Here is a 14,924-nt window from a genome sequence, read left to right on the forward strand (position 1 = left end):
GAGGGGTGCTGGGGCTCGGGGGACTGCTTCTGCCCGGGGTTCTCCAGGAAAAGCTTCGTGTGGGTGGTGGAAAAAGCGCGGTGAGGTTTTGGGGGTCTGCCTGAGTGCTGCCCAGCTCTCCAGGCTGTATTCAGCACTGATAAGGCTTCGCCGCAGCGTCTGTGCTGTTGCAGCATCCAGGGGTCACCACAGCCTCCGTGTTCAGCGCTGTCCTGTAGGCACCAGGACAGGAGGCAGAGAGATGATTCCTGCTGCAAAAGAGTTAACGAGGGCTGAGGGTAACGGGTGGCTCCACACAAACGTAATGGGAGCCACAAAATCAAGTTCTGTGTGATAGTAATGGTCTTGCTCGCAATGTTTTTGGGTTTAGGTCCTTGCTCTGCAAGAGTAAAGAGAGTCTTTATGCCCCAACACATGTTCAGGGTATCAGTGAGGACAGCAAGAGAGTCTTTATGCCCCAACACATGTTCAGGGTATCAGTGAGGACTTCATGTGCAGAAGTAGTTTGCTGGCACAAATCAGCTTAGTGATGAATCACATTAAACCAAGATACATTCTTCTGGTTAAGATTTTCAGTACTTTTGCCTTCAGGTGTGACCGTGTGCTTTTGAATGTTCTTAGGGTGATTAGTGAGAGGTGCTGTGGATGAGACTTAAGATATAAATGTGCCCTGAATTGCTCTAAGTCCTAATTCCTCTACTTTACACAGCACAGGAATACTGCGTTAAATTTTGGACCAGAGACTGCGAGTGATGTCAAACACTGGAATTAGTCAATGGAAATAAAACTGAAGTTACGAAAACAAGGCTTGGAATGACTAATACATGCTGCATGTTGGGAATACAGAATTAACTCTCTTATTTTTGGCAGATGCAAAATGCCAGCACAAGTGAATGGGAGATTTAAGTGACATGAAAAGCAACGCTGTGACACTCAAACTTATTTGTGCCACTGTGTCAGCGTTGCATTCAGTCACACGTGATGTTTAAGAAACTTCCTTATGTGCTGTCAGCCAGCTCTGGTCTTTGTTGACCTGGACCATTAAGTTTAAAAAAAGAAAAAAAAGCCTCCATACATCTGAGTTTGACATTCAATTGCCTATTTTATAATAATAATCAACGATATCCTGTGAAAATGTATCTACATGTAGTTTGTGAAACTTCTTGCCAAAACGGAATACCACAGGAAGCTGCCCAAAGTCCCAGGGAGAGGAGGAGGAGGATGAATAATGGCACAGTCATCCTTTCCTGGCCAGCGCTGCTTACGAAACCATGAAACGTGGTAGCAGCGCGAGCAGAACTTTGCGAGAGGGCTCTGCAGAACCTCGGGGATCAGATGGGATGGGAAGTGAGGATTTGGTCTGAGTTAGTGATGAGAACGTGTTCATACCACCAGCACTCCGTATCTGATTTCCTGCTGTTATGTAGGGGAAAAAAAGTAATAATTTAGAGAATGTGCTAGTGACAAACTACTTTGAGGCAGATGACCTGGGGGGCTCACTGAAACGTGTCAATGTTTCACAAGGAAGCCGGTTTGTGCTTAGTGTGTAAACGCTACGGGGCTGCTCGCAGCCTGCCGTGCTGCCGAGAGCTCTCGGTGCTTCCCCGGGGCCGCCCCGCCCGTTACCGCCCCTCCCCCGCCCCGGGGCCGCCTCAGCGCCTCAGGCCCCGCGCTCCCGCCCGGTTGCCAGGCAACGCCCCCCTCCCTCAGCCAACGCCGCTCCTCCGCTCTCCGATAGGCCCACCTTCCCCGCCGCGCGCTGATTGGCTCTCCCCAGTGCCTCTCCGCGCCCCTCTCCGTTCTCATTGGTCTCTCCGCGCACAATCCCCGCCCCCTCCCCATCCCGCTCTCCCCACCCCACCCTCCCCTTCCCTTTGTCCCTCCCCGGCCGCCGTCTCCCCGGCCCGTACGTGGCAGCGGCGCGGCGCTGACCAATGAGCGTCGGCCCCGTGCCCCCGGAAGCGGCGTGGCTCGCGACCGGAAGCGCCGTCCCCCTCTTCCTGCCGCCCCGCCGCTGGGCTCCGCCATGTCGGCGCTGCGGGCGGTGCTGGCGCTGCTGGCCGCGCTGGGCGCCCCGGCCGCCGCCTACTTCGTCAGCATCGACGCGCACGCCGAGGAGTGCTTCCTGGAGCGGGTGCCGTCCGGCACCAAGATGGGGCTCATCTTCGAGGTGGCGGAGGGCGGCTTCCTCGACATCGACGTGGAGGTGAGGCCCGGGCCTGCCCGCGCGGGGGGCGCGCTGAGGCGAGGAACCGGGACGGGGAGGGCTGAGGGGGCTCCGTGTGGTGCTGGGCGGCGGGGGGCGGCCCGCGGCCTGGCTGCGTGGCCGCACAGCGCTGCTCGGTGGGTGGCTGCCCCCTGCAAAGCGTTAAAAGCCGTAGGGGAGCAGTAAACGGGAATTGGCCTCGTCCCGGTGGAGGGCACCTCGCTGCTGGCCCGTGGTAACGTTAACGCGAGGGAGCTGCTGCTGAAATGGAGCGGAGCTCTTTACGTTTGCCCGTTGGCCCGAAGCAGGAAATAGCCAGGAAGCTGCGAAACCCCGCTCGGTTATCGCCGGTGGAACCTCGGCAGCTGGGCCTGGCGGCCTGCTGGGGTGGGAGACGTCAGGCCACGGCAAGCCCGAGCGTTCGCTGCTCTGGCCCGGTCAGAGAAGGCAGTTGCAGCACTACAGGGTATTGAAGCCAAAGCAGTGTTGACATACTGCAGGATGCCCTTTTTTCCTTTTTGTTTCCTTACAAACACTGGAGATAAGGTTTCTCTGCAGTTGTTAATTTGGCTAACAGCCAGCCTTGTGGCCGGCGTTGCAGCCAGCTCACATCTCCCTTGTTGAATGCCTCTTATCTTGAGGACAGATGCCCAGCAATCGCAGCCAGAGGGCGAGGCTTTTACATGGCTCGCCTTACTGAGAGTGCTTTAGAGATTCCTGTGCAGAAAAATGCAGCGTTACTTTGGGCTGTGGGAAGGAAAACAAAAGAATGCCAAAGCAGTCAGAGCATGGGTGCTGTTGTGAATCTGACTAGATAGCTTCAGGATGTGCATGCGATCTGTCATGATGTATTTTAAAGCGCCGTATGTTAAATAAAATGTATGATATCTTGTTTTCCCTGTTCAGATTACAGGGCCTGATAATAAAGGGATTTATAAAGGCGATCGAGAGTCCAGTGGAAAATACACATTTGCTGCTCACATGGATGGAACTTACAAGTTTTGCTTTAGTAACAGAATGTCCACTATGACTCCCAAGATAGTGATGTTCACAATTGATATCGGGGAAGCTCCAAAAGGGCAAGATATGGAGACAGAAGGTGAGGAAGACTTCTGGAAAGAAATTAGCTCCAGCTTGCGAGCTTTTCCGTACCTGCATGACTTGTGAACTTGCCTGGCATTCTCAGAATTCCTGATTCTTCAGGCAGTCTAGGTAGCTGTTCTCTTGCACAGCTAGAATGGATATGGATGTTTTTAGACCTCGTAACCCAACTTAATGCAGAATCACCAGGGAATCTTTTGGCCATCAGCAGAAACTAATGCTCTCATCCTTTAGTCTTTTCATCAGCCTCATTCTCTGATTTCTAGTTTGCTCAGCAGTACGTAGATTACTACACGCGTTAGTTGAGCTCTTTGATAAATGTGCTAATAAAAAAAAAAAGCTCTTAGCTGTGTAAGTTACTGTTTTATCTGCAGCCTTTTGTCCTGTACTTGTGTTCATCTCTTACACTTTTCTCTAGGTGGTGGAGATACCTGGGATGGTATGTGTCCTGATTTTTGAAAGCTCATTAGCATCTTGTCTTTTGCAAATGTTTATTCACTAACAGCTAACGTTTGCTTTTTCTCTGTAATGTTTGTTTGTAGCATGAGAATGTCTTTTTAATAAACTACATAAAAGGTCTGATTCTGAGCAATGCTGAGCACCTGCAAGCTTCCATCGAGGCGTTTATGTACTTAGCAGCTCTTGGGATCAGGTCCTTCAACGGACCGAGACAGTTGGTCTTCAGGTGGTTATTTATGGCTAATGCAAGACCTGATTAGGAGGATTTTTAGGGAGAATTGAACTAAAACAGTGAACATCCAGGAATTAGATATTTTAGATGCTGTTTACTTTCACTGAAACAAGTGTTGGATAATCAAGGGCTTTTGGAAGCAACAAATTCCATCTCTGTTATGAATTAGCAATAACTTTACAAGAAAACTTCAAATTTGTCATTTGCTGTAAAATAAATGTTTGGGTAACAAGTTCTAAAGTTTTCTTTAGAAATTGCTAGCTGAAGCTAGAAGGAAAAGAAGCCTTTTTTTTTTATTTTAGCAAGTAAATAACTGTGTGCCTTGAGTGCTTGATAGCTTTTGAACAAATTTAACACATTCCTAACTTGAACTTTTCATAAGTCTAAGTTAAATCTTTTTATTGAATCTGAATAGACTCTAAATATGCATCATAAAGAATATTAATGCAGCTTTAACTTTTAAGGCAAACACTTTCCCTTGAGTGTGCTTTTAGTGGATTTAAACAACCCCTGCAGCTGTGGTTTCTTCTCTTACTAATAACTGCACGCATTGCAGTGACCAGTTGGCCATGAAAATAAGGGATTGACAATATTAGCAAAGTGAGTGTGGTTTAGACATCTATTTAGGTGTTAATTATAGCTTGTATGAGTGTTACTCTGTCTGTGGAATGACTGCTTGAACTTCTCTTGGTGCTAGAAAACTTTGAAAATCCCTTGCATCATTCATAATTTTTCTAAGTGAGCAGTTCTTTGAGCATGAAGGTGTTTAAAGGACTCTGTGATTGGCAGGGCACTAAACCTCCAATCTCTGATCCGTCCATGTGCTGAATTATCTCAAGCTAATTTCCTGTCATTATTAGTTTATTTTCCTACTCTTCTGCTTTCATGGCATACCAGAACCTGCCCTGTTCCAGGCCCCTTTGGCAATGTTTCTGCTGAATGCCGTGCTTCAGCTAAACAGGAGGATCACAAGATGTGCCACTGCTTCAGAAAGTCATCTCATTTTGCCAGCATCATGATCTTAAGCTAATTCCTCAGTTGTTCTATTTTTGCAAGCTTAACAACTAGAAAAGGCTGTATTGTGAAGATAACTTGCTTGGAATATGTTGGAAGGTATTTGCGAAATAGCTAATGGTATGGTGCTGATCTCATGTGGTCTTACACTCTGTTTTTCTGGAGAGGTATGTCCAGATGGGATACAAGTGGGCTGCACTGCCTGTCCTGGGTGTCCTCTGCCACCCAGAGAAAGGTGTTTTCTCGCTTGTTAAATACCATGGAGATGTGTTAGGAAATGTGGCGGTGCGATAACAAAACCTTATGGTGCTGTAAGGCTGGGACGTGCAGTTGTACGGATTGCATTTCTCAGAACTTCCTCTGTGACAGGAAGCTAATTACAACTGTTCGTATGTTCTAACAAACTGGTTTTGGAGTCAATAACAGAATTTCTTCTGAAATTATTCTGCAGCTCATCAGAACAAGCTAGAAGAGATGATTAACGAGTTAGCAGTGGCCATGACAGCCGTAAAGCATGAACAGGAGTACATGGAAGTTCGTGAGAGAATACATAGAGCAAGTACGTGTCTTTGAATTAACTGCCTTCTCCCCTCTCAAATGCATTTGAAATCATCTTTTTTTTTTTTAGGTTAAAGTCCATAGCAGCTTTTTCATGTTACTTAAAAATTTAGAACAAGTCCTGGAAGTTCTGTCAGTATGGTAAAGAACGTGATTGACACTTGCTATCTTCTTTAATTTGGCTCATCTCTCATGTAACGAAGATCATTATGCAAAGTAATCTTTGCTTAATTGGTGTAAATTCTGTAATTCTTTGAATGTCTTACTCATGAAGATAGCAGTAACGGTGTGGTTCCTAGCACTGGACTAGGACTATGGCTCCTAGCGCCTGTCAGGAATAAAGGGCGAATGTTTTTAATGTGAAAATACAGCACTACGTTACAGCCCTGGCCTCTCAACATTTTGAACCTATGATTATTTCCAGTTTTGTGACTATTTTTTCTTTTGTTACTAATGGTCTGACTTAAAATGCTGAATTTTTAGACCCAGAGATAACAAACTTTTAGAGGTTTGAAATTCCCCACTTGACTTTGAGACCTTAAAATGTGGCTGTTGCTTGAAGCAGCAGGTGACATCTGGTTGGCAGTTACACATCTCTGTCGGCCTCTTTGAAGGTGGGCAGAATACAGAAAGACGTTTCAGTTTGTGTCCAAAGGTGAGGTTAACATCTGCTTGCACAGCACGGCTTGAGATATTCAGAAAAATAAGCCCCTGAGCTCATCCCTAAGACTGCAGAGTCTCAGAGCACTTGTACTGACATAATACAAATATCAGTGATGTAACTCGAAGGTTTATGTGCAATTGTTCAGTTCCTGTGACTAAATAAAGTACTTTTAAGTTTGTTTTAAACTGTTTTTTTTTTTTCTCCTAACAGTTAATGACAACACAAACAGCAGAGTGGTCCTCTGGTCATTCTTTGAAGCTCTTGTACTAGTTGCCATGACACTGGGACAAATCTACTATCTGAAGAGGTTTTTTGAAGTCCGAAGAGTTGTTTAAGAGTACTGTTCCTGGTCCTGGATTTCAGTTCACTATCTACCAAACATCCTGGTCACAAAAAAAGAGTCATTTAGTTTCTAAACCCTCTTTACTGAACTGTAAAACTTATTTGCTTACGTTCCTTCCTAGTTAAAAATGAATTGTTTTTATATATCTTCTGTAGCAAAAGCTATGCTGAAATCTCATCACTTGATTGGCATATTTTTTTCACTTCAATCTGCCTAGTCTGTATGCTAAGCGAGGTCCAAGCAAGCCGCAAACGCTGTAACTCAACTGTAGTAACAAGCAATGTCGGTGTCTTTTCTAACTTTCTGTTTCCATAAGTACTTGCAGTTCTGTCTAGGGAAAACGGTACAAGGCCCTAATGTGACTTGCATTTTTCACGTCTTTAACCCTGCAGTAGGTGTTATGAAAGAATCCCTTCTTCACGTATAGAAACCACCAAGGAGGAGCAATTGGAACTTTATTCTGAGGAACTTTATTCTGGTAATGAATGGAAGACAGATGACAACTTCCACTCTAGTATGTATACCTGGTTAAAATTGAAAAGGAAGTCTTTAGTAACAGTCCCAAGTACTCCAACTTATTTGTGAAGCTTTTTAATTAAGTGGTCGATTATCAAAATACATTCTCTCCTCTACCGAGTGTTCACCATATGATTTTTAGTCTCTCACCGGTTTCCTATCGAAGCCAATTGTGCAGTGTCTTGGCAAACAATAGTTGGCCCTTTGGTTTTTGCAGCTCCAAAGCTCAGCCTGTTGGTGCTATTGCAGAATGCAGTAGTGTTCAGGAAATCTGGATTCCAGATGCCAAAGGGTTAATGATTCTGGGGGTTTATTGCGATGCTATGCAGCCCTTGTATTTAAGTTAAGTGGCAGCCTCTGCCATTATCTGGTCATAATTAGCATAATGCTAAATACTGGTGTGTTTTCTTTTTCAGGCACATGTAGATTTGTTTTTGTATAAAGTTACTTTCCTTGGTATCTGATGATCGGTTTAAAATTAAAGCAGCGTCTGGTGTGGGTGCTGAGCCAGGATTATGTTGTGACTGATGTACATTAGTTGTAATCATTTTTGGGGTGGGGGGGGACCTTTTCCAGGGGGGAGCCTCTACAAGTTACACACAACAGTTTTGTACAATTAATTTAAAATTTGTTACAGGTTTTCATGTTCCAGGTAAAGATTTTTCAACCTCGGGCAAACACTTGCAGCAGTTCTTCAGCAAGGTGGCTGTTACACCTTATTGCAACTGTTGTGTGCCAATATTTTTGTGTAAAACACGCAAAATTGAATTCTAAGATGTACATTTAAAATTGCTTGTGAATCTACATATGACCCAGGTTCGATAAAATAAACAAATTCTTTAAAAAAAGAAAAAGAAACAAGAAAGCTTGTCTCTTTCTTCTTTGAGCCTACGAGGGGCTGCTTGGCACTTGGCATTTTTTTTTTTTGTGAAATATTTCTTTGGGCGTTGGGAAGTCGTTAGGCTGCTGCCCTTGTGTTGAAGGACTGAAAGGTAATTGTACACTGGTATTGGTGCTACTGGGCTCTGGCGCTGCAGGGCCTCCAGCAGCGCCTGAAGGGGCGATTTCCCTTAAAAACGGGATTTTTTTGTGGTACTTGGGGCTGCCGCGGGGCGTCGCGCAGGGCCGGAACCAAAGCTCCGCGGGGCGAGTTTCCGGGGGGGGCCCCGCCGCGGCCGGACGCTGTGAGGGGGAAGGGCCCTGGCGGCGGGACCGGGCCGGGATGGAGGCGGTGACGGAGGGGAGCTGGGAGGCGCTGCCCGTGGCGCTCAGCCCCGGCGTCCTGCGGGCGCTGCGGGGCCTCGGCTTCACCGGCATGACCCCGGTGCAGGTCAGGGGGGAGCCCCCGGCCCCAGGGGGGGGGAAGGAAGGGGAGCTCCGGGCCTTGTGAGCGCTGTGCAGGCGCTCGGTCGCAGCCCTGAGGCCTCCCCTCAGCTGTCCCCTCGCTCGGGTGGTTTCTGGAGAGCTCTGGTGGCTCCTGGGGGGGGGAATTTGGGCTCGTTGATACTTACTTCCAGCAGCGCAAGTTGAGCTGTTCCTGTGGTGTTTCTCTTCCAGTCCGCCACCATTCCGCTCTTCATGAGTAACAAAGACGTCGCTGCGGAAGCGGTGAGTGTTGTGAACCGGGGGAGCCTCCTGTTTTTCTCGGTTTGTTTCTGGTGCTGAGGAAGGGCTGATTCCGTTTCCCATTTCACAGGTAACAGGCAGCGGCAAAACCTTAGCCTTCGTAATTCCCATCATAGAAATTCTTCTCAGACGGGAGCAAAAATTGAAAAAAATGCAGGTAAGATTAAGATGTTCAGTTCTGAATGGTTTACTATGTTCTTATGATCCCTCAGTAAGATTGGGGACCTCGGTGAAAGCACCAGTCAGTCAAACTGAATACACGTAAAGTGTCTGTGTGCTCAGCTCAGGTATAACAGGAACAACAAACTGTGTAAAAATTGAAAACAAATATTGGGGTGCTTTCTTTACACTTACCTTACAGTGGACAATTTTCCTGCAGTCTTTTTCCTGTTCTGTTACTTTCCATAAACTCCTTTTGTCTTCTTGTGCAGGTTGGAGCTATAATTATCACACCGACAAGAGAATTAGCTATTCAAATTTATGAGGTTTTGTCACACTTCACAGAACACTTCCCCATGTTTAGGTGGGTGAACTTAAGGCTTTTCATGACCTCTGTTCCCTTTCCTTTGGACTTGTGTCATTTGTAGACTAGCGACATTCAAAGGTGACCTAAATCTTTCTGTTCTCTTGTTTTAGTCAGATTCTTTTAATAGGTGGTAGGAATCCCATGGAAGATGTTGAAAAATTTAAAGAACATGGGTAAGTTGATTGGCTGTAATTTTTATCAGTGCCTTGCAACTGTGATTTTCTCCTTATCATTAAAACGTTCAAATTATGAATTTGGTCTTGCTGGTGGTAAAATTTGGTGGTACTGCATAAAAATATTGGGTGTATGGTGAAGAAATTGTGGATTCGTGAATGAGGTACAACATCCTGAGATGGTAATGAGATGACAGGAAAAGATCATATATGAAATTGGTACCATTTATGTGCTGTGCTGGTAAAGCCCAGGGTACAACCTGGTGAATTGAAGAACTGTCTTCACTGACAGGTTTTCAGTTCCTTCCTTCATGTAAACATTGTACTAGCAGTAGACTCTGGCGAGATTGGTTCTGTGTTGAATAATTTTCTGGAACTATTTCGTGCTGATACTGATGGGGAACCTTTGGAGCAATTATATTTGCTGCTGGCTTTTGCATGGAGGTACCAAATATTTCTTCTAGCTAATGGTTGTTTTCCATAGTTGATGTTCTAAACTTTTATTGCTGCAAATAGCGTGCTTTCTCCTGAGGGCTTTTTTTCCCACCAATGTACTGCCTGAGAGGTCCTGAAATAGGAATACAGTGGGAAATAGCACAGAAATTGTTTCATTGAAGAGTGCAGCTTTGTGCTGTGGTAATTGTTAGCAGATCCTCCAAAGTCCTTGCCTTGTGAGGTTACAAAATTGCTGTATGTTGTTAACCCAAACAGTGGGAACATCATTGTAGCTACGCCAGGCCGCTTGGAGGATCTGTTCAGAAGAAAAGCAGATGGGCTGGATCTCGCAAGCTGTGTGAAGTCTCTTGATGTGTTGGTGTTAGATGAAGCAGACAGACTTCTCGATATGGGCTTTGAGTCAAGGTATTTAAATACTAAACTCCAGTTATACTTCTGAAATTTTAAATGAGTTCCTGTGTGATTGGTGTGAACGAGCCTGGCCTACAACAGCGTCTAAACTGAGATTTGTTCTGTTTTGGTCTTTTACCTCTCTTGGCTCTGCAGACTACATAAAGCACTTGCTAGAAGGGGAAGAGGATTGGGAAAAGGTGATTCCTTGATGAGTACAAAATTTAAGATTTCTTTTTTGGTGATACATATTAGCACATACTCATCTAAGGGTCGGTATTTACACGCTGCAATGACTTAAAACACTGTAACAAATAAGCTGTGATATTCTTTGCCTTTTTCTCAAAAAATTATGATGGTTAACTGAATAGAAGATGCTGTATAGTTGGCACTCAGTAATAAAGGCTATTTTTTTTAAATAAACTCACAGTTCCAGTGATTAAACTTGTGAGGAAGATCTTGAGACATTTATGTTTTACATGTGCTTACTTGCAGTTTAAATGCCATTCTGGACTTTTTACCCAAGCAGAGACGGACAGGTCTGTTCTCAGCGACTCAGACTCAAGAGGTGGAGAACCTGGTGAGAGCAGGTCTCCGGAATCCTGTCCGCATCTCAGTGAAAGAGAAAGGAGTGGCAGCAAGCAACACACAGAAAACTCCAACACGCCTGGAGAACTACTACATGGTGAGGACTCTGTGCCTTGTGGTATTTTTTTGCTCCCTTTCCCTTTTCCCTGGTTCCATCAACAGGTTTTTAAATCTTGGCCAGTTCATGGCCACATTAACAGGGGAATCAGAAGTCTCAAAGACACAAAGCTCTTGCAAGTCCTCTGAAGATCAGTAACCAAAATTGGGGGAAAAAACCCCACTAAATTAGCAACTGGCAGGTCAACTTGTATCGAGTCCATTTCCTTATGTATTTTTTTTCCTTTGCGTTGTGTAGATATGCAAAGCAGATGAAAAGTTCAATCAGTTGGTGCACTTTCTTCGACAGCACAAACAGGAAAAACATCTAGTCTTTTTCAGGTAATTCCATTTAGCTTTCATTGTGAAAACAGAGTGGTGTTTTATTATTTGAATTTCAAAACTCTGCCCTGTGTTGACAAGGACACAACTACTTTAAAAGTGTTTCATTTTAATAGCAGTCTTATAGAACATGCTGGTTTTATACATATTTTTAAAGTAAAATGTATATACGGTGATTAAAAAAATGTACCTATTTTAAATAAAAATAGGCAAAAGTGGCTGTTTTTGAAAGGGCTCAGACTGCTCTAGCTTGACTGCCTAAATCAGATGAAAAATACAGCATAATCTTCTGCATTTCTGTCATCATCACAACAGCACATGTGCCTGTGTGGAATACTATGGGAAGGCTTTGGAGTCCTTAATTAAACAAGTGAAAATAATGTGCATTCATGGGAAGATGAAACACAAACGTAACAAGATTTTTACCGAGTTTCGGAAGCTCCCAGGGTAAGACCATACAAATAGGCTAAGCCAGCCAAAAGTAGTAGTATAGGATATGGAATTGTGTCTGAAAATATGCTCCTCTCAAATGACAGTTTAATGAAAAAATGCTTTTTCTTCTTCCTAGGGGCATTTTAGTTTGCACTGATGTGATGGCCCGGGGCATAGACATTCCAGAGGTACACTGGGTTTTGCAGTATGACCCACCTAGCAGTGCAAGGTACAACTTCAGATCTTAAGAACCTTTACTTGTGCTCATGTTACCCTACGGTTAGATACAAATTGAGAACCCACAGCTGTGGAAAATGCATTTACTTGTTGCCTGAAAGTTGGTCTGAGTTTGTGCAAAATAATGCATGAACAAGGGAGGATGGAACATTGCACTTTAACTGGACATCCATTACAATAAAAATGGCTTTGTGTGTGTTGTGCAGAAGTCAAACAGGTGGTCACCACTTGCACTTGTGTGAAGAGGCTTTCTGTTCTAAGGGTTGGTATGAGAATACCAAAGAAGTAATGGGGTGAAACACCAGGGTGAATGAGAGCAGAGAGTGGGTACAGAGGTCTTCGAGGAATGGTACATTGGAAGCTCATTTGAAAGGAGCTTTTCCATGTGATTTAACTTCTATTGCCATAATTCTCCTGTGCGAAAGTTATTAGTTTAGTTCAAAAATAACCGGCACTCTACGTTTTCCATTCCATCAGATTTGCCCTTTTGCTCACAGCACTTTTGAGTCAGACTGAGTGTCTCTGCTTAAATGAGCTCTGTTTTGTTTCAGTGCCTTTGTGCACCGGTGTGGTCGAACAGCACGGATTGGCAATGTCGGCAGTGCTCTTGTATTTTTGCTTCCCATGGAAGAATCCTATGTTAACTTTCTCTCAATCAACCAAAAGGTTAGTAAATTTTTATTCTGTTAGACAAGGGGACAGGCAAGCTCACCAGAACCTTACTGACAGTGATGTTGAAATCCAAATTCATAGGGCTAAAGGTGACGTGCATAGATAATGTTTTAGCAGTCACATAATTTAAAAAAAAAAAAAAAAAGACGAGCTGCTTATTAATCACCAAATTCAGCTGTTAGAATGCGATTGCTACCTGTGTTTTTTTTTTTTTTTTTTAACTGAATCTTTGAAAGGAACACGTGATGCATCGATTAAGGAAAGGTTTTTCTTTTCTAACGGTGTGTAGGTTCAGCATTTCCATAAGGCAGCAAGGGCTTACACTGCTTCTGCCTCAGATCCTACCCCAGCCACTTTGTATGCTACACCCTCGGAGCTGCTGAAAAATGGCCAGAACAAATTTGTTCTTGGAATATTTGACCTTGAATTATTTCCTGGTCCTGCATTTATGGGATTAATTTGAGTTCTCTAGAGGCCTGCTAATGGGAACATAGCTTGATAAGGCATGAGATGAAGGTGTTGCCTTCTCTTGAGCTGTACTGTGTGAGCTCTTGTGCAGGGCTAGGATGATTGTTTGTGGGGCTAAACAATGAACTGGAGTTTTTAAATGACACAGTAAAAGATAGAGAACTGGGCTCAAAGCTTACTGAAGATTAACTGGGAAGAAGTGTGTGTTTGAAGTTTCTTTCACAGCACGTTTTAAATCGTTCAGCTGAACTTTTTCTGTTTCTGTTTTTGGTTTTCAGTGTCCCATGCAGGAAATGAAACCACAGAAAAATGTGTTGGATCTTCTTCCAAAACTGAAGTCTATGGCCCTAGCTGACAGGGCAGTGTTTGAGAAAGGGATGAAAGCATTTGTGTCTTACATCCAGGCTTATGCCAAACACGAGTGTAATCTGATTTTCCGGATAAAAGGTAATTCACAGCAGGACTGGTATCTTCTACTGTTCTTCAGAAGACAGTGTTTGATTTGGCAAAAATAAAACAACAACATAGTAGTGTGATTTAGGAGCTACAACTACCCATTCCTGTTCTCAAAGTTACTTTCTGCAATGTCAGATTCTGACAAAACTCCTATTTTCTCAAGCAATTCAGACAAAACATTTAATTAGCAAGTTTGACTAAAACAGACAGAAGCACAAGTAAGCGTGACTTAGCATTGTTACCAGTATAAAGTATAGAATGCAAGATAAAGAGTCACGGAAAAAAAATAACTTTTTATCCAGTGGGATAATCTTTATAATCTTTATTTTAACAGATCTGGATTTTGCTACTCTTGCGAAAGGTTTTGCCTTGTTAAAAATGCCAAAGATGCCTGAACTAAGAGGAAAATGTTTTCCAGACTTTACTCCAGTCACTGTTAATACAGACTCTATTCCATTTAAGGATAAAAATAGAGAAAAACAGAGACAAAAGCAACTACAGCAACTAGAACAACAAAGAAAGGAAAGACAGGAAAGTGGAGGAAAAAAGAAATTAATAAAGAACAAATCCTGGTCAAAGCAGAAAGCCAAAAAGGAGAAGAAAAAGAAAGCAACAGCTAAAAGGAAACATGAAGAGGTAAACTGTGCCCATTCTCTTAAGAAACATGTCATTGTTATAACATAGGTGCGTACTTTGAAAAGGCAGGGAGCAAAGGGATTTTAGTCTACATAAGTGAGATGCACTGCAGAATTACAGACTGAAAATTAACTTTCTAGGGCCTTGACAGGTAAAGTATAAAAATAAAAAGGATAGAAGAAGCTTTTTAGAGCAAAACACAAAAACAACTTACTAGTGGTAGTGAATAATGCTGCCAGCATAGGCTGCATGGGTTTTCCTTCCACAAGCTCCAGCAGCGCTTAATTGGACAGTACTTCGTTGTTATTGCTTTTTAAATTCTCAATAGGTGTAACAGAGTTAGATAGTTTCCTAGGTAGAACCTGAGTATTATTTCCTGCTTGGACACTCCTGGCAAAGTGTGGGTTGTAAAATTCTGTCATGTTCAGATGTATAGAATGAACATGGTTTGGAGTTGAATTTAATTTTCTGTTTTTCAACTGCCAATAGGGATCTGATGTTGACGATGAGGACATGGAAGAGTTGCTGAATGACACAAGACTCTTGAAAAGATTAAAAAAGGGGAAAATTAGTGAAGAAGAGTTTGAGAAGAGACTAACAGGCACCCAAAGCAAACTGAAAGCAGAAACTGCTGCTGACTTAGAGTCTGAATGTTGACAGTTATTCTAACCAGACTTTTATGTTGATATTGCCTATTTCAATAAAACAAAATATTTGTAACAAAATAATGATG

The 14,924-nt window shown here is 43.6% G+C and overlaps 2 protein-coding genes across 3 annotated transcripts; both read left to right on the top strand.

Moving 5' to 3' along the window:
* Positions 1-1,973: 1,973 nt before the first annotated feature.
* Positions 1,974-7,958, top strand: TMED2 (transmembrane p24 trafficking protein 2). Of its 2 annotated transcripts, XM_068654357.1 has the most exons (5): positions 1,974-2,206; positions 3,113-3,305; positions 3,726-3,746; positions 5,464-5,571; positions 6,445-7,958. In XM_068654357.1, exons 1-5 carry the CDS (start codon positions 2,027-2,029, stop codon positions 6,567-6,569), a joined length of 627 nt encoding a protein of 208 aa, XP_068510458.1. In that variant the 5' UTR covers positions 1,974-2,026; the 3' UTR covers positions 6,570-7,958. The 2 variants fall into 2 exon arrangements, with proteins under 2 accessions (XP_068510458.1, XP_068510459.1); XM_068654358.1 differs by lacking the exon at positions 3,726-3,746 and having other exon boundaries at positions 1,975-2,206.
* A 285-nt stretch (positions 7,959-8,243) lies between these two features.
* On the top strand, positions 8,244-14,919 carry DDX55 (DEAD-box helicase 55). The gene is made up of 14 exons (XM_068654346.1): positions 8,244-8,423; positions 8,651-8,701; positions 8,790-8,876; positions 9,151-9,242; positions 9,356-9,418; positions 10,130-10,279; positions 10,760-10,949; positions 11,208-11,290; positions 11,606-11,737; positions 11,859-11,951; positions 12,511-12,625; positions 13,378-13,546; positions 13,890-14,191; positions 14,681-14,919. The coding sequence occupies exons 1-14, from the start codon at positions 8,316-8,318 to the stop codon at positions 14,846-14,848; spliced, it is 1,803 nt and encodes a 600-aa protein (XP_068510447.1). The 5' UTR covers positions 8,244-8,315; the 3' UTR covers positions 14,849-14,919.
* The last annotated feature ends 5 nt before the right edge of the window (positions 14,920-14,924 follow it).

Source organism: Anas acuta, chromosome 17 (assembly GCF_963932015.1).
Source record: "Anas acuta chromosome 17, bAnaAcu1.1, whole genome shotgun sequence".
NCBI classification, from domain to species: domain Eukaryota; kingdom Metazoa; phylum Chordata; class Aves; order Anseriformes; family Anatidae; genus Anas; species Anas acuta.